Source organism: Eschrichtius robustus, chromosome 8, assembly GCF_028021215.1.
Source record: "Eschrichtius robustus isolate mEscRob2 chromosome 8, mEscRob2.pri, whole genome shotgun sequence".
Classification (NCBI taxonomy): Eukaryota; Metazoa; Chordata; class Mammalia; order Artiodactyla; family Eschrichtiidae; genus Eschrichtius; species Eschrichtius robustus.
Genome location: NC_090831.1, coordinates 49,536,274 through 49,555,789, shown reverse-complemented (window position 1 = coordinate 49,555,789; position 19,516 = coordinate 49,536,274). Strand labels below are relative to the sequence as shown.

Genomic DNA, 19,516 nt, shown 5'->3' with positions numbered 1-19,516 from the left:
ACAGCTGTGCATTTATTATATATCAGGTGTTTTATTTGATAGAGGGGATCAAAGATAAATGTCACATAGGCAGTTTCCTCAAGGAAGCCTCACAAACCAGTAGGGAAAAGAGTCAAACAGACAGTTAATACAGAGGAGTAAATGATGTAAAAGGGGGATTTGTATGATGCTTCAGGAGGACCCAGAAAGGGAAAGGAATCCATATTAGGGCAGGCAGATCAGGATTCCTGGAGGTGATAAGGTCTGTGCTGAATTTTTAATACCCTGTGAGCATTGTTATCCTAAACACATTAATAAGCCCAAGTAAGATTAAAAAACCTACAAGCAGTCAGAATGGTTGGTACTCAAACTGTAAGAGCAGCATTTTAGAGATGAAGTATTTATGTAGAAAGTCCCTTACGTAAATACCCTAAGGACTTTAGACTTTTTTTTCTGGACTCTATCAGAAGTCAATGAAAGATTTTAAGTAGGGAGGTGATAAGAGGAAATTCACATTTCAGAAAGAAGTCTTTGGCAGCAGAGTAAAGAATTAGTGGCTGGGGAGACCGCTCAGGGGGCTGGTTAAAATTAAGGTGATAAGTGGTAAAGGAGTGAATTAAATAAGTGCCATGGTGCAGGCAACAGCGTTGAATATTGCAGATAGATACAGTAAAAAAAAAAAAAAAAAAAAAAAAAAGTCTATTGGGGGTAATTTTATGAGAACAGTAGAGTGATAAGGCTTGGAGTTCTGTTTGCTACTGTCTTTCCTGTTCCAGGGCCAAGACCTGACAAGTGGAAACTGATTTTTTTTTTTTTTCTGAATAATTACATAAATAATGGAAACTGATTTTCTCCATCAAACGTAAGGTGTGAGGCTGTCTACTGAATGTCAAGAGAGATCACGAGCTAGGGTGTTTGAGCACATAGCTGCTCAGAAGAGTTATAAAAGGACGTAACCAGGGAAACACATTCCTTGGCAATTTTGAGGGCTGAGCTAAAAACCACTGGTTGTTAGTGATTGCTTTATATTTTTGAATGGTTTCCTTTAGCAGCATCACTATCCTAGGTTTAGAAATGGCGAAGGTAGACATGTGGATAAGAGAATAAGGGGCAAAGTGAGGGCTGACTAAGGGGGAGAAGACGGGAAGGGACCTTTGTATTTTGAAAAAAATAAAAGGGTCTCAACTCTGGAGGTTTGTATTGGGTCAAAAATATTTATAATTTTATGATTAATCATGTAAAAGAGCTGGAAGTGTGAGAAGCTGTGTGGAACAATATCCTCATAGGAGCTGCATTCATTTTTTAAGGCTGCTGTAACAAATTACCACCAATTTAGTGGCTTAGAATGAAACAAATGTTTTATCTAATAATTCTGTAGGTGAGAAGTCTAAAATGATTCTCACTGGAATAAAATCAAGATGTCAATAGGGATGCATTCTTTCCAGAAGATCTCTGGGAAGAATCCATGTCATTCTTTTTTCCAGCGTCTAGAGAACCACCCACATTCCTTGGCTCATGGCCCCATTCTTCCATCATCAGAGCCAGCAGTGAATGGCGGGTCTAGTCTTCCCCACACTGCGTTCCTTTGGTTGGTTCTTGGCTGTCATCATCGAATCTTCTCTGACAATTTTTAGGACTCGTGTGATTACATTGGGCTCACCTGGATAATTCAGGGTAATATCCCCATCTGAATGTCCTTAACTTAATCACGTCTGAAAAGTCCCTTTTGCTATGCAAAGTGAGATATTCATAGGTTCCAGGCATTAGGACATGAACATTTTGAGGCTCCATAATTATGCCTAGTATGGGAGCTCTGACTCAATTAAGGCAAGGAGGTATTGAAGCATGTTGTAAATTGAGTGTGGTTTTAGAGATTCACTTACCATGAAATAAGGATTTCAAAAAGCATCGTAGAAAGGTTTTAGAGAAGCAATAAAATTAGATCAGAAATATGGTTTTAGTAGTCATCTTTATCTCCAATAGAAATTGCCTTTCTGACCTTGTTCATTTTTCATGATTTGTTCAATGGAAATCTCATACTTGTTATCACCAAAGATTGACGGGTTAAAAAGAGGAGTTTTGAGTACGTTCGTAAAAGAGGCAAACTTGGGCTTCCCTGGTGGCACAATGGTTAAGAATCCACCTGCCAATACAGGGGACACGGGTTTGAGCCCTGGTCCGGGAAGATCCCACATGCCGTGGAGCAACTTGAGTCCGTGAGCCACAACTACTGAAGCCCGTGCACCTAGAGCTGGTGCTCTGCAACAAAGAGAAGCTACCTCAGTGAGAAGCCTGCACACAGCAACGAAGACCCAATGCAGCCCAAAATAAATAAATAAATTTTTTTTAAAAAAGAGGCAAACCATTTTTAGGTTTGATTAGCTTTCACCACAGGCAGATCTTTTGTCTTTACCATGTCATAAAACATTGATTAGGTGTAAGATAACTTTATCTTCTTACTTTTTCTGCCTTGCTTCTTTTGTTTAACTTCTCTAAGTGTCATCTAATTATGTGTTAAAGTTTTGACTGCACATAATGTGCTCAGATAAAATTTATTGAGGCCACTCACTCATTTATCACAGACAAATGAACAGTTGTGATAAAGCTATACCTTGTATCAGCAAACGAGGCTGAGTTCAAAGTAATAGGAATGTAAAGTTGTGTGTAATCATAGCCATACTTAGACTCTCAAGTCACTCACGTAAAAAATGTCAACCATTTACTGGCTTTTATTATCAAATGTTATTTTAGTCATAACATCATAATAGCCTTTACTAAAAACCAGGCAACATATTTTTAACAATTTCATTTAACTTAGTAATTCAGAAATAAAGTAAAAAGCAGGGAGACAATATTACTGTTTTTAAGGCATCCAGTGACTTAAATAAGGAATATTGACAGCACCTATATTATACTTCTGCAGAAAGGTATATTCTGATTAATAAAAATAAATATAGAGCTTCCTGTTCTATGTAGTGACATTTTAATTTAGTAATGGAAATGTTCATTTAAGAACTAGTCAGGTTTGGGAACAGGGTCAAAGAAGACTATGTGAAGTGATGAGATACAAGTTATAGAACTTTGAAGCGTTCAAAGCACCTCTTCATTATTTTGTTAGAAATAGCGTAGTCTTCAAATTTAAGAAGTACATAGCACAATTTACAATCCAGCTTAACATTTTCATCCGTTTTGTTATTATCTGATTTCTGCAGTATTATTAACCAAGGGTTATGTATGCATGAAATGACTGTAACCTCTACAGATTTGGACCTTTCTTCTTTTTATAAAGATAATGGTGCTTGTCTAAAGCAGGGATGTTCTAATAGTTTATCTTTTTTTTTAATCATTAGTGGGCTGAAAACCTACAAATTGCAGAATACACGTATTTTTTCCAGCTTTATTGAGTTCTAATTGAAAAATAAAATTGTAAGATATTTAAAGTGTTCATCGTGATAATTTGATATAAGTGTACGATGAGAACACATGCATTTAAAAAATTAAAATGATAGGTATGTCTATCCTTTAAGCTATTCAAAAATGTGGATTTTTAATACTAATGTGAAAAGCAGGCAAAAAGGCTTAATTTAATTTGTTCATTATTTCAAAAGACTATGTGTTGAGGCAGTTTTAGCCATTAATCAAATTAATGAGAGATATTTGAAGTCTTCTGGAGAAAGGTGGGAAGGGTTCAGTCAAGGTACATCTGAGTCTGGACTTGAGGTGTAGATCTCTGAGAATATATGAGTACTTAGTATTCAGTATTCAGTTGTCAAATTTGAAGTTTCATGAAAGAGTTCACCCTTTTACAGACTCAAACAGATTTTACATATTGCACAGAGTTGTGCTTCGTACATCCTGGGTTCCACTTATTTGTTCTCAAAATGTTAGGGTTATAGGCTTTTGTGCATATAGTTTCCAGTTGATTCAATTTACTTCCCTTGAAAGTTGAAGACACTGCTCTGTTAGATACTTGATATCTCAGAAACATGCTGAAATTCACAAATCAACAGTAGTAGCCTTAGGAACCTAGATCATGATTTATATTTACGAGAACCTGTGACTTTTCTAAGAAATTGTAACTTCATTTCCTTCATCTAGCTCTGTGGTTCTTCAAAATCTGAGATTCTCTTGATCTTAGCATTCTTACAGTTTGCATTTTCTGTTTCACCCACTTGACAGTTTAAATTTAAATGAATATATTATATTCCTTGAATCAATAAGCAATATACTTGTTTTTCTCCTGAAGTTTCAATTTTAGTGTTTACGGTTTCTAAGTATATCTGTTAGATAAATCAACTTCATCCATCATTAGAGACAAAAAGTTGAGTATCACAGAATGTTGAAGCTATCAAACGTCTTGAGTTAAGAAAGTAGTTCAGTATATTTCTTCAACTGCTTTCTATGAGCAAACATTTGGACATTTGACTGAGTTAGAGCAAGTATAGTATGTATACCCTACCTGTTTTTACCAAATAGTCTGTAAAGTGGCAGTAACTAAAGGAGTAGACAAGTATTTCTTTCATAGACTTGATCATTTCTTCCTCCATATAACACTATGGATATGTTTTGCAAATTTAGATGAAATCCTTTCCGCTTAAGTGTTAGCTGGGTAGACCAGTCATTCTAGCTCATTTCAACAAACATTTTCTTTTCATGTCATTGCAAATCTGTTGTCTGTGGGAAGCGAACACAAAAATGTTTCAAATTATTTACTGGCATTCTTTCTCTTTACTGATTCGTGTGACGTGTATAAATAGATAAACTTTTTTTTTTTCTGGCTTAAAATACCGGTTTAGCCACACCTCTGGATTCAGAGGGCACATTTGTTCTCTAGGCTATGGTTCAGTTCCAAGAACAAGACTGGAGTTTTATGAGTCAGGTGAACTCTGCACTTACCAGAAAGGTCTTGAAATGGCGGGATCAAAATGGTGATTTTAGAATATCATAGAGAGAAAGAGGAATGTGTGTTGGATAAGAATGGCAAGAAAAGGATGGCATAGATAATGTGGAGTAAATAGGCTGTCTAGGAAAGTCAAGATCAAGTTCTAGAAAAGTGCATGCAACCCTCAGAGGTTCCTCAGGACTTTGGATTGTTTACAGGTTCATTATTCACAGATGGGCAGGACTACTTATAGATGCCACAGTGGGCAGTATTGACAATATTCTATTGCAAAGTGGGCGTTTTTTTCTGACAAAATTTTGTATATTGATTTTTATTGTCACTTTTCCAGACTACTTTTTTTTTAACTGAAACCATTTATAGCACACTTAATGGCGATTACTTGTAAAAATATCCATTAATGAGAATTTTGCAATCTGAGAACATTCAGAAAAAGTTCTGTGGTTATGTGATTGCGATAGGAACCAATAAAGTAGTAGTTCTTCATGGAAATGTTTATTTTCAAAATCTCATTTGTATGAAACCATACTGAAATATTGTTCATAATATGGCATCAACTTCTACATGTATATCCCAGTAATTATTTATGCAGTAATCATTCTCTAAATTATTAAATATTAGGTGTCTATACAAAGAATATGCGATGAAGAATAAAAATGATTGGAAATAAATATTCCAAATTATTGATAGAAATTTTATCATTTTCTTTTAGAGATTATTCAAAAAATCAATAATGACCTTTGTGGAATAAATGCCCATTTTCATGTTTATCAGAGTCTCCTTTTTAATAACCTTTTTTTTTTTTTTTTTCAGCAAGTCTCCATTCATTTGGAATATTTAACTGACACATCTCAGAATAACTAATACTGGCTAATCAAGTGATAAAAACTGCAGAGTTCTTTCATTTCAGCACCTGCATCCTTTTTGAGAGAAGTGATAAAACCCACATGGGCCTGAAAACCCACGTGTTTATGTATAAAATCCAGTTTGTTCCTAAATAACTTGATGTTTCTCACTGGTGCCCTATTTACAATGCCTGTTTTGTAAATAATCAAGGTTGAATGTATTTTTTTCTGAGAAATTAAATTCTTATTAAAGTTGGCAAATACATAATGGCTTTTCTGGTTTTCTTTAAAGGATCCCCTTTTTCACCTGGAATCGCACAGATCTGAGAGAGGAAGGGGCAGATGTCCTTTTGATGCCAACTCCTCATTCATCTCCACTTTAATTGGTAATTATCATGGCTGCGGACATCAGGTGGTAGTCATATTGATTTCGAAACTTCAGGTAGATTCTTTAGTATTTCTTCATATACATTGCTGTGTCATATCTATTTATTGGTGCTGGGAGCATGGATATTAAATTTCAAGCCATGCTCACCTGAGCCAATTTTACTCTAAAATAAGTGCAGCTGCTATGAAGTATGGACGTCTCATCCAGAAAACACAAATTGTCCCTTAATACCTGATAGAAGATATTTTGTATTATGTCATTTATTGTTCACAAAATGCAATTATGTAAATACTTTATAAAAATGTAGCTAGAGAAACTAAACTATTTTAACATATGTTAATTCTTTATGTATTAATTACTCTGTGACTTTAAGGGAACTTCTAATATTCTCTTCTAATATTCTCTTCTAATATTCTCTTGGTGCCTTTCTCTGTCTCAGTAGAATTCAGCAGAAAGTCATCTCAATTTGGAACTTCAAAGTCATTTATTTAAATTCCTGTTAATTTAAAATGTAAGCTGTAGAGGTTGACTGGCTCAAACTATGTCCACGTTGGAATAATAGAATAAGCTGGCCATGTCTGATCTGGATTTCAATTGGATTTCAATTAAATTAGACGAGATACATGAAAATCTCACTTAAATCTCAGAAAAATACTTTTTCTTTAATACAGTTTGGGATTGAAAATGGCACACCCTTATCAAATACTCCAGCACTGCTATGGTACAGACAGCTGGTTGAGTTGCCAAGTATAAAGTTGAAGAGAGCAATCCCTGACACCTCACATGGGTGCTGTCAGGAATCATTCTGTTTTCTCAGTGTTGAGAGGTTCTGATAGGTATATGGTACAGATGTACAAGCTTCTGTTATTACATTTGCAGCACTTAGAGTTATAGGCTAATATTAGGTCATCCTGTTTACAGAAAATGAAAACATGTAAAATAACAGGTAGAGATTTCCTATCCTAAATAAGTGGGTAAAACTTAAAACTCCCCACTGATGAGTAATCAGAATATCATATGCTGGATTTAGAGTTGATGCAGATGTTCCTGTATATTCTAGAGATAACACGTTCCCTGAACTTATTCCAGACAGTTGATTCTGATGGGCCTTGCATCCCACTCTCCACAGTCCCCCGTCTCAGTAATGGTACTCAGGTCCAAATAAGTAGAGCTTTTATATATACGTATATTTATTTGTATAACAAAAATCTTACGTTAGCTCTAAACAGTAGGGAAAGTTTGATTTACTTCAGCTTCATAATTTGAAAGTGCTTTAAGATGAGAATTTCACGTAGTGATTAGTTCTTTAGGAGCTTGAATAAAGAGATATTTTTAAAGAATATAAGATTTTAAAGAAAATACTGTGATATTCTGAGTTCCTCTACTCACTCGTGTATGGGTGTGTGTAAACACAATATGAGGAGGGGAGATTTTAAATATGGGAATTGAGTTGCTTAAGTCAGTTTGGACTTAGTAGGAATCAAAACCTTAAGAATGCCACTTTTGGAGAATGCCAGATTCATAAATGTTAGAAATTCGTGGTAGATTGGCAGCATATGAGTTAAAATACATGCATTTGATAGACTCATACAATTTTTTTCTAATGTTTTTAGTGATTTTTGTAACTTCATAGATTTAAGATTTGAATATGTCTGGAAGAAAGAGACTGTCTTATCATCTTTCTTTTACCATACAATATATTGCACAGAAAAGGCCTCCTTTAAATATCGACTGAATGAAATACTCACTGAGCTTCCTAAACAAACAAACCAAAAATAAATTTGAGGATGTTATTCACAAGAATATTATAAAAGGTATTGAAAGTCAAAATTACGCAGTAAACGCTACTTCTCTAGTAAAATCCTAAGAAGATTGGAAGAGAACACCATTTATTTTTAACATTTATTTTAATGGTTAAAAGTAATTTTTTTTAGCCACTCACCACTCAGCCTCCTTGTAGCTTGTTTTTGCATGAAACCAGGAATTTGAAACTGAATTTTTTTAAGAGGGGAAATATTACTAGAGGGACGTTTCCAAGTGAATTTCATTGAACTTCCAAATCGAATTACACTATGCTAAAATATGAAGTGCTTGCCATCTGGGTGACTGTTTCGCTTATTCAGAAAAGAAATCAAATCATAAGAGCCCTCCAAGCTAAACACAAAAGTTATAGAATAATCCCTCCAAAGAGAAGAAATAAAAATATAATTCTTCTCATTTATCCACTAGCTTTCATCCCAAAGTACCTTTGAGAGATCATTCACTCACTGTGGATATGCAGCGGCCACTGGGATGGAAATCTGATAACCTATGTGAGCCAGCAACTCTTTAAAAGACAGGAAGTAGAAATAATTCACCCAATTGAAAAAGCAGCAGGAATTTGGACTGGAAAAAATGGAGCTACCTGAGTTGGAATTTGGCAGGCTTGGTGCAGCTTACTCTGACAGGAAAAGAATGCATTAATGTGGTATTTTATGACCGCACATGTTCTCTGCTGATGGGTTAGGACAGGACTCCAGCAAAAAGGTGACCATCTTTAGACCATTTCTGCTTCTTTGCTTCTTTGTTAATTATAGGTCACACTTAACTTTTAATACCTGTTCACATTAAGATTCACTTTCATCATTAAAAAAAAAAACCCTCAACTTTGTAACAATACTCATACAACTAACAAGGCCCCCAAAGAAAAAAACATGCTCACAAATCTGAGAATTTCTTATAATATCTTAACTTTAGATACAAGTTTCATTTTATTTAACTTAAATTCAGTTGGCTTAAGATCACATGGAGTAAAAGCTTACTGAAAAACTTAAGTAAGGAATAAATATTATTTGTTAGGTGAAAGACAGGTTAATGAACACTTTTATTAAATTTATAGTCTAATTTAGAATGGAAATGTTAGTAACTGGCAATGATTCTGTGTGAAACAAGATTTAAGGAGTAAAACAAGCCTCTTTATTGAGCTATGTTCTATATGTTCAGAAACCAATCAAAATGAAGTCATACATTAATTAGGTTTGCTCTTTAAATGTCACTTTGTATTAACAGAATTTATCTTGGTGGTGTATAAATTCATATCACAGGTGCAATATTTCTATATGTTTAACCACACTTTCCCTCTACGGTGATTACTACTATTACATTTAAAATGGTCTTAAATAACTGGTTGAAGAAGGCAAGACATTATAATCTGGTTTTAAAAACAGTTTTTTGAAACAATGAATTACATAGTAAAATGAATTGCTGCATTACTTGTCTGTGCCTTTCAAGTCAACGAAAGATACTTAGGACTTATCTTGCCACTAAAAATTATTAGGTTTGGTGGCCGGCCAAATAAAAATTCAGGAAATATTTTCTTTATGTCATATGTCATTTTGGTCAGGAAGGAAAAGTATTAGCTGACTTTTTTGCATCAGTTTACATTTGATATAATATTGCAGTATTCTTTTTATTACGTTGATAACACCTTCAGTAACTTTGGGATTTCTTTGATACTTTGCCGACTCAATCTATTGCTACTGTTTTAAAGCATTTCATTCTGACCCAGATTTTTATTACCAGTTCTAGGTGTAATTTAATACATACCATACCTGAAGCACCTAAGGTATGCTAATGTACATGTTACTAGTGTTTGGGGGAAAACCACTCTGATTTCTCAGGTACCTTTTCACACTTTGCTTTTGAAAGTGCTAGCTTTGTTGTTAGAATTTTTAGGATACTTTCAAGTTAAAGACTTACTGAATTTTATATCAACAAATAACCATGAATGAGGTATTTCATGGTCACCAAAATTTTCTTTCTGCGCTTTTCATGTCTTATGTTACGTTTTACAGCAAATAAAACTACAGAAGTTTACAGCTGCTGAAATTTTGTTCCTGCACTTTTATTCATCATAATGAGACCTTTGTGAATATATCCCCTCATTACAAATTCTGTGAATTAAAGGTCAATGTTAATTGAATGAAAGGGAGTCGGAATTCATGCAGGGAAAATTTAAGTGATTATCTCAAGCTCTTAATACCGTTAAAACTTTTTTCACAAAAAAATGTTTCTATTTTATTAACTATATATTCAAGGCAGAATTACAAATGAATAGTTCTGGCACAAAATAGGACTTCATAAATATTAGAAAAATAAATGAAATCATCGAAATGAAGGTAAAATGTATGTCTTTACAATCACAACCTCTATAAACATAAGTGAATGTGCTGGCTCATTTCTTGAATTCGTCCCAACTGTGTAGAAACTTATTCCTTTTGCATATTCCTGTGCCTAAAGAATATCTGTAATTTCTTATCCAGGTTAAGAATGCTGTGCTTTCTCATTTGGCAGAATGCCAAGTATCCACATGCTGACTGTTGCTTCTGGCCATTAACTGCTAGTTGCTAAAGAGCTATTTGGATACTTGCTTATGGTTTCCTCAAAACAAACAAACAAAAAAATCAAAAAAAAGAAGAAAAAAAATGTCCTCTTCAATTCCCCATTGACATTCTCCCCCTTAGAAATCTGATTTGACCATGCTGGTATCAATGTCACTGTTTTGCCACCAAGGAAACTCACAGTACTGTCATGGATGCTAGCAAATGCAAATGAACAGATTCAGAACGCAGTTTTCTTTTTTCCTTCATATGTCAGAAACCACCTTCTTTTTTTTTTTTTTAAACATCTTTATTGGCGTATAATTGCTTTACAATGGTGTGTTAGCTTCTGCTTTATAACAAAGTGAATCAGTTATACATATACATATGTTCCCATATCTCTTCCCTCTTGCGTCTCCCTCCCTCCCACCCTCCCTATCCCACCCCTCTAGGTGGTCACAGACCACCGAGCTGATCTCCTTGTGCTATGCGGCTGCTTCCCACTAGCTATCTATTTTACGTTTGGTAGTGTATATATGTCCATGCCACTCTCTTACTTTGTCACAGCTTACCCTTCCCCCTCCCCATATCCTCAAGTCCATGCTCTAGTAAGTCTGTCTTTATTCCTGTCTTACCCCAGGTTCTTCATGACTTTTTTTTTTTTCTTAGATTCCATATAGATGTGTTAGCATACGGTATTTGTTTTTCTCTTTCTGACTTACTTCACTCTGTATGACGACTCTAGGTCCATCCACCTCACTACAAATACCTCCATTTCATTTCTTTTTATGGCTGAGTAATATTCCATTGTATATACGTGCCACATCTTCTTTATCCATTCATCCGATGATGGACACTTAGGTTGCTTCCATGTCCTGGCTATTGTAAATAGAGCTGCAATGAACATTTTGGTACATGACTCTTTTTGAATTATGGTTTTCTCAGGGTATATGCCCAATAGTGGGATTGCTGGGTCGTATGGCAGTTCTATTTGTAGTTTTTTAAGGAACCTCCATACTGTTCCCCATAGTGGCTGTATCAATTTACATTCCCACCAACAGTGCAAAAGGGTTCCCTTTTCTCCACACCCTCTCCAGCATTTATTGTTTCTAGATTTCTTGATGATGGCCATTCTGACCGGTGTGAGATGATATCTCATTGTAGTTTTGATTTGCATTTCTCTAATGATTAATGATGTTGAGCATTCTTTCATGTGTTTTTTGGCAGTCTGTATATCTTCTTTGGAGAAATGTCTATTTAGGTCTTCTGCCCATTTTTGGATTGGGTTGTTTGTTTTTTTGTTATTGAGCTGCATGAGCTGCTTGTAAATTTTGGAGGTTAATCCTTTGTCAGTTGCTTCATTTGCAAATATTTTCTCCCATTCTGAGGGTTGTCTTTTGGTCTTGAGAAACCACCTTCTTGACATTGATAGCTAATGCTAGCTATTTGCCAAAGCAAAAACAAACAGAAAGTCCAAACAACTACATAACTAATAAAAGGACCTGCTTTTCCTGATTTCTTTCAGCATCCTACACAGACCGTGAGTGTGAACTAGGAGGTTGGAACCTATGGACCATTCTCATCCATCCTCATCCTCCCAAGTGCATTTTGTTTCTCTTTGCAATTATGCATGTCATAGTCGCTCTGTGAAATAGTGCAAAAGTAGAATGATTTTCTAACAAAATGATGCAGTTCAGTTACAAAATGAGGTAGTTAAATCCATCTTTAGCCATGTCTTTTCCATGAGACGAATATGTTTCACATTATTCAGATTCGTAGACATTTGCAACATAAATAGGAGAAATCCTTGAGCAAGACTGAAGGGCATGAAAAACTGTGAATTTTTCCTACTAAACAATTAAAATCAGTATTTACAACATGGTGAGTAAAAACTCTAATCGATTAATAATACCATCTATGAACTAAGCTCTTGATAAGGTTGATAAAATATTAAGGCAATGAAGTATGTTTCACTAAAACTTCAACTGGAGTTTGTATTGTAAAAAAAGGAGTTGTGTAGAAAAGTATTTTACTTATGCATTTTAGCTTAGATTATTTACAATGGGTTTGTTTTTGTATCGCCAAGGTCAAATGATTGTTTTATTTTCTTTCCTACAAACTAGTTTGAGAGTAGACACAGTCTTCTGGGGCTGAAACTACTGGGGACAAATACTAGAAGATAGAGTCCCTGTGTTCCTGGATTAAAATTATTAAATATAGGCTTTTTGAGGAACAAAAACTCAAAGAACTCTGCTATTCATATAAATGCCAACAGTGTTTTCTTTCTTTTGATATTTTCTCCCTGAAGCATTTTCGAAAAATCAGAATCTTATCCTGAGGTGCTTTTTTTAATTGCATTTCATAGTTTTTTTAAATATGAACACTAAAAGTTTTAGATTTATTCACTTGTTAATTAACTCATTATGCCATTCTTTGATTCAACAAATGCTTATTGAGCATTTTCTGTATTCCAGACACTCTACAAGATATTGGTGACAAAAGAATATAATAAGACACATCAAGAAGTCTGCATTCTAGTGAGGAATAATGTCAAACACAGGAGACAAACTATAGTAGGATGAGAAATATGATAGGCATGGGGGCTATGGTGGTACTAGGAGCTACTAAACTAACACAAGTTTGGTTAGGGAAGGCTTCATGGAGAAAGTGGGCCGTGGCCAGGTAAATGGGAGGTGAAGTGGGAAGTGGGGGGAGGTGCAGAATTGCAGGCAAAGAACATACAAACCAAAAAAAAGGGCAGCAGAGAGAACAGAAAAGCTTGGCAACCTCAGGAAATCACTTGTACACCTCTCTGATTCTCCAAATAACCGAGGCAGTGAGATTCCAAACAGTTTTGCCCCAAACAGTAGGTTTGGGGCTGCGGGCTTAGTTTGCCAGATTTCCAGTGCAGAATTGTTTCCACCCTTCTTGTATCTGTACACAGAGACTATTGTTGAACATGACAGTGATAAGTTACATTCACCTGTCAAAATACCCTGCAGATGTGTTTTATTTTTTAATTATAACCAACTAACATTAACATAACATCAGCTACCATCGGAAACCAGTGCTATAACAATGAAACATAATATATGGCATACAAGTCAAATTGGTCATTTATATTCAGAATATCAAAATAGGTACCAGTAAACTTTATGACCAAGCTAATACATTTATTAAATATCATATCTGCATAGACATAGAAAACTAAAAATTTGAGTAGTTCTGTTCTTATCATTGAAAATCTAAAACATATTTTACTATTTGTATGAAATTTTTTTTTAATCTGTGAAAATATGAATTATCCAGATATTATTTTTTGCTCTATACAATACCAAAATATTGATTCACAAATTGTCTCTATACCAAATAGCTATAATTTTAAAGTTTTCAACTAGAAACTATGTATTTGCCAAAAATAGTATCAATTATAATAATGTTGATTATTTTTGCTCATTTAATTACTATTAGTTAACTTTGTGCCTAAAGCTTTATTCTCATTTATTATTTTTCATTAAAGTGTTTATTTTTTCTTAGGAAAGGATTTTACCAAACATCATTATTATCTATTACTATAAATTTATTTTGTTCTTCACACTGATAATAAAATATGAAAGGAGAATCTTTCCCTTCTGAGGAAGATCTAATGTTTCCAACACAAACACGTTTGGTTCAGTTTACATAGCATATAGTTTTTAGCACCTGTCTAGTAGCTTCTTCAAAGTTTAAGTCATACAGTTCATATTGTATTATTTGAATTGTTCACAAACCATTTTCTTTTATCTGGATACAAAAAGGGAAACTGGGTAAAATTGGTACTATATCATCTTTTCCTTTTTGCAGATAACCTGCCCTGGATGTACATTATTTGGTATCATATGGCTCCATCTAGTGGCTGCAAGGGGAACTTTTTTGTTAAATTTGTTAAATTTGTAGAACTGATTACAAGTAGAACTTGGAAACAGTGTTCAAATTGGGATAAGTGCAAGAAAATTGATGTGAACTAAAATAAAGATTATTTTTCCAAAGTAATATTTTCATATATAAAAGTTCTGTAAATATTTTAGGAAATTGAATTACATTAAATATTAAAAACTTAAGAAATATAAAACTGTCATGATTTTAAAGAAATCTTTTTTTTGTACCCATTATGAATTAAACATTCAGTCCAGTCCATATTAGAAAAATAAGTTCTGTTTAGGACAGTTTTACAAAATGGCCTTTTTATTTTATTACTGTATTTTATTGAAGTATAGTTGATTTACATATATATATTCTTTTTCAGATTCTTTTCCATTATAGGTTATTACAAGATATTGATAATAGTTCCCTGTGCTATACAGTAGATCCTGTTGTTTATCCATTTTATGTATAGTATTATGTATCTATTAATCCCAGATTCCCAATTTATTCTACCCCTCCCTTTCTCCTTTGGTAACCATAAGTTTGTTTTCTATGTCTGTGAGTCTATTTCTGTTTTGTGAATAAGTTCATTTGTATCATTTTTTTTTAGATTCCACATGTAAGTGATAACACATGATATTTGTCTTTCTGTGTCTGACTTACTTCAATTAGCATGAAAATCTCTAGGTCCATCCATGTAAGATGGCCTTTATATTTTTATGGAAACTATAACCAAGTACAATAGTTTTTTTAAATTTCAGAACAACCCTTGCTCTGGTGGTTCAGTAGTCAACTAACTCTTTTGTGCGTGAACTCGTTCATTTCTGCCATAGAGTTGATGATCTCCAAAGCCTTTTAATGAATTCAACATGACTCTCTTTTATCTATGTTCAAGTAGTACGGATTGAACCCCACATATGGTTTATATCCCTAACCACTGAATACATTTTATCCCAAAATACTCTTTTTCCACATGGATATAAAACTTCTGGTGAAGACAGCGCTGAATGAATTTGATACAAATTATGTTGTTCTTCCCCCCTTCTAGTTTCAAAGAATATGCTTAAATAAGAGTTCTGATATAACTCTTCTCTACCAAATTTTATTTTCTTAAGTCCAGATATAAAGCATCTTTATTTTTTAGTTTTTGTTATTTTCCTTATCATATTTCTCATTCAGCATGCATTGAATATACAGGATGAACTCAACAAATACAGCTCCTTTTTTAATTTGTTGTCTTGAAAATTTTCAAATACAAAGAAAAATTGAAAGAGAAGTAAAAATTTATAGCATTTACGTTGGCCCACCAACTGTTAATATTCTACCACATTTGCCTCTGTCTCTCCTGTCTGTCTCTCTCTTTCTCACTTATATAATATATATAGTTTAAAAGTTAATTCCTTTGCGAAAGACCTGGATTTTATTTATTTGTATCTTGTATAGTTTTTAAATATCCATAGTGGGTTTTGTGAACCAAAAAAACCATTTATGGTTACTTGTCTTTTTGTAAATGAAGAATAGTTTATTATAGTAACATTTATCAAAACTTAGTTTTCTTGTTTTTAAATTCAATGTATATCTCACTTTTCTTTTTCTAAATCTAACAAAAGCAATTATCTTTACTTTTGAAAAATTGTTAGTTATCTCAAGGTGGAAATAAACTTCTTACAGTGATCCTATTTACAACTCAGTTGATTACTTTCTCGAATTTTAAACCATACAAATATATTTAATCTGTTCAAGTTTTTTAAAGTTTTAAAGATCTTACCTTAAAGTTGAAACAATTTTTAAATCTAATCAATAAAATTTATAAATATGACACTCAAGTTTTGTTTAATTCTGTTTAGATACTTGGTCACATTTTTATACTGTAACTTTAATAATTCTAATTCTAAAATTGAGTATACAATTAAATTTATTATATTGGAAATCCAATTAATTTGAATTCTCTTAAAAAAAGCGCTTTAAATACCACTTGGACACATATGTACACATTCCAGATTTAACAGAAAGGCATTAATACTTTGAGTATACTTTTAGTATACTCGTCTATATTTTAAAACCGGACCACAGTTAAATGACACTCATTAAGAAAATAATTTTGTCACCCTAAATTGAGGTTGCTATATCCAGTGATCTGTTGCTATCATCTGCTTCTTGGCCAGAGATTTTAGCCCAGGACAGGATTTGAGCCTCATATGCCCAGGACAATCCTTCTGGCCTCACTGAGGAGCACACCAGTTACCTTTTGTTGTCAGTTCGACGAAAGAGGACCCCAAGTTCCTGTGCTTGAGAGGTTTTGGTCTTTCTGGAGGTCTAGTTATATCATTATGTTATTTTTCTTTTTGTTAATTATTTTTTCTCTTCTTGTGAGCAATTTTAATGTCTTTCTTTCTGGCTGGCCCCAAAAATACGTTGTCATGGCTTGAGATCCTGCATACGTTTGTGTACTCCTTGGTCTGATTTAAGTCTGTGACCTTCACCACATGTTGCAGCTAACTTCATTCGTTCTGTTGACTGCCTGATTAAATTATGAACTCTTTCTGTCATTTCTGTCTAAATAAGCCACACACTTACAAATTAAATGACAACTAATTGGATTATATACAGCTTTGTCAGACTTTGTGGTTCCTGCATTAAAATCATGTTGACGGAAGCAATTTCTTACTACAAGAAGAATGTGAGTTAGCTGACTCACATATAATACCAGTACTAATACTAATACCAATACTAATACTAATACCCTGATGATATGAAGGTTAAAAGAAGTTTATTAAAATACCATAAAGCCAGGTTATTTATCAAATACTCATGTAGGCCTTAGTATATGCCAGCTACTCTTCTAAATGCTTTACTCTTAGCAACACTTCTGAGTGCTATTCCCCTATTTGTAAGTGTGGAAACTGAGGCACCGAGAGGTTAAGCAATTTGCCCAAGTTCACACATCTAGTAAGTGGCAGAGTCACAATTCAAACCCTGGCCGTCTGCCTGTACCATCTATGCTCTTAGCAGTAGTATCCGTTTCACTAGGCCGTATACACGGGAAACCTGGATATGTTTATTGTAATTGTGGTTTTATACATTGTCATCAGACCCAGAAACGAATACGGACTTATCTTATCTGATGTTTTCATGCAGGTAGTGAATTGTTTGCTGGACTCTACAGTGACTACTGGGGCAGAGACGCTGCCATTTTCAGGAGCCTGGGCCGACTGGCTCATATCCGCACTGAGCACGATGACGAGCGCCTGTTGAAAGGTAGGATTGAGGAGAAAAGCGTATGTAAATCAGAACTGAAAGCAAGTCCAGAGCTCACGGGAAACTTGCCATTTTGATAATGATAACAATACAAATGTAATTTATAGTTTTCACAAATTTCAGGGTTTTTTTCCTTAGCAATATTCCCGAACTAAAATAGTATATATGATATATGTATATCATTTTATAGCAGAGTGGATCAGCTTTATTATACAACCAGATTACCCTCATAGCAATAGTTAGAAATCAGGACTTAAATGAACAAGGCAAATATATGAAAAGTGAAAACTCCTTTCATCCAATAAGTTGCTTTGTTTTCTCTTGTCAGTTGGTATAATTTTGCATGAATTGATTGCTTTGCTTTGCTTGTTTTAATAGGATCACATTGTACTTGAGAGACAAATGAAATTCTAGGAGAATCACTAGGCATTCATTTACATAGAATCCTTTGTAAGGAATCATGTTTATATTTTGGCACATTGGTATATCTAGGGACTAAAGTCATTTTATAGTGAGTGGTTTCATTATTTTCAGCCTTTTTATTAAGCTTTAGAGTGCATAATCATTATTGGCAGCATTTTATCATTAAAATATTTGACATTCCGTATCAGTCAAAGGTCATTCCCTCAGATCCCTTTGATTACAAATACAAAAACTTAAACTGGTCTTCCATGAGCTGGACTGGTAGATAATTTATGAAGTAAAAAATAATGATAGACTTCTTTGCTAAAATATTTTACATATATTATATTGACTTTAATATATGCCTCCCATATATATATATGGGAGGAAATTTATGGAGATTATAATCATGCTGCTCCTAATCTGTTCTTCTTTGAATTCATTTCAGGTCTATAATGTATGCTATTTGAAATTGATTTATTTCCCTCCAACTCAGTTAAATTTTAAATACCCTAACATTTCTTAAAAATTGTTGATTTGCACAGAATATGGAGATAGCTACATGATTGTAATGTTTAGTACAAAATTTCAAGGTAAATATATTAACTTATTTTGTTGTAGTAGTTATTTCATTTTCTTCTATTTTTTACTTCTCTAGAACCAAAATTTGTAGGTTCATACATGATCCCTGACAATGAAGACCGAGATGACAACAAAGTGTATTTCTTTTTTACGGAGAAGGCCCTGGAAGCAGAAAACAATGCCCAGGCAATTTACACCAGAGTGGGGCGACTCTGCGTGGTGAGGACCGCCTTCCTCTCTCACTAAGCTTGCCTAACTCACAATTAATGGTCAGACCTTTGTTCATTTTATAGTAGGTTTCTACTGTAAAGTATTTTCTTCTATTCTGTTAGGCTCCCTAAAATTGGTATTTACTATCTAGTCTTCAGACTTCATATCTACTGAAAGTTTAATCTGAAAAGAGCTTTGCATTTTGTGTGATTTTCTCCATTTTCAAAGCCCTACTAAGAAATGGCCTGTAATTAGGCTATACTTCTTCCTACACAGAAGTTTGAGCTCCATTTTTTAAAGTTAATTTCACCAAAATCTTGCTAGTTTCTTTAATCCACATTCTAAATAATTTACATAAGCATGTTTCAACAATTCAGATGGTTGATTCTGTAGGAAAAACATATATAGTTTGTTGGGCATAGTCAGATAGGTTGTTTTGTGAACATTCATCACCAACTGAAGTGGCCATATATATTGAGAGAATGCTAATAGTATTATAAATGTGAAGTTATTTTGATATTTAAGAAGGTACTTGAATAAATTTAAGAAGATGTTTATATGTATGTTCAGTATATACGTATGTGTATATATATTCACATATACACACGTACGTATTTTGTGTGTGTGTGCAAATATATATGCCTGTTATGTGTATGTGTGCTTGTGTGTTTGTATTTCAAGGCTTTTTCCC

The 19,516-nt window shown here is 33.8% G+C and overlaps 1 protein-coding gene across 3 annotated transcripts in view; it reads left to right on the top strand.

Annotated features, from left to right (window-relative positions):
* The window catches only part of SEMA3E (semaphorin 3E), a 260,934-nt gene that overhangs the window by 205,328 nt on the left and 36,090 nt on the right, over nucleotides 1–19,516 (top strand). For all 3 annotated transcript variants that reach the window (XM_068550460.1, XM_068550461.1, XM_068550462.1), the window contains 3 exons: nucleotides 6,017–6,110; nucleotides 17,512–17,631; nucleotides 18,692–18,834. In XM_068550460.1, the coding sequence (XP_068406561.1) occupies nucleotides 6,017–6,110; nucleotides 17,512–17,631; nucleotides 18,692–18,834 (357 nt within the window). The remainder of the gene's footprint in view (nucleotides 1–6,016; nucleotides 6,111–17,511; nucleotides 17,632–18,691; nucleotides 18,835–19,516) is intronic.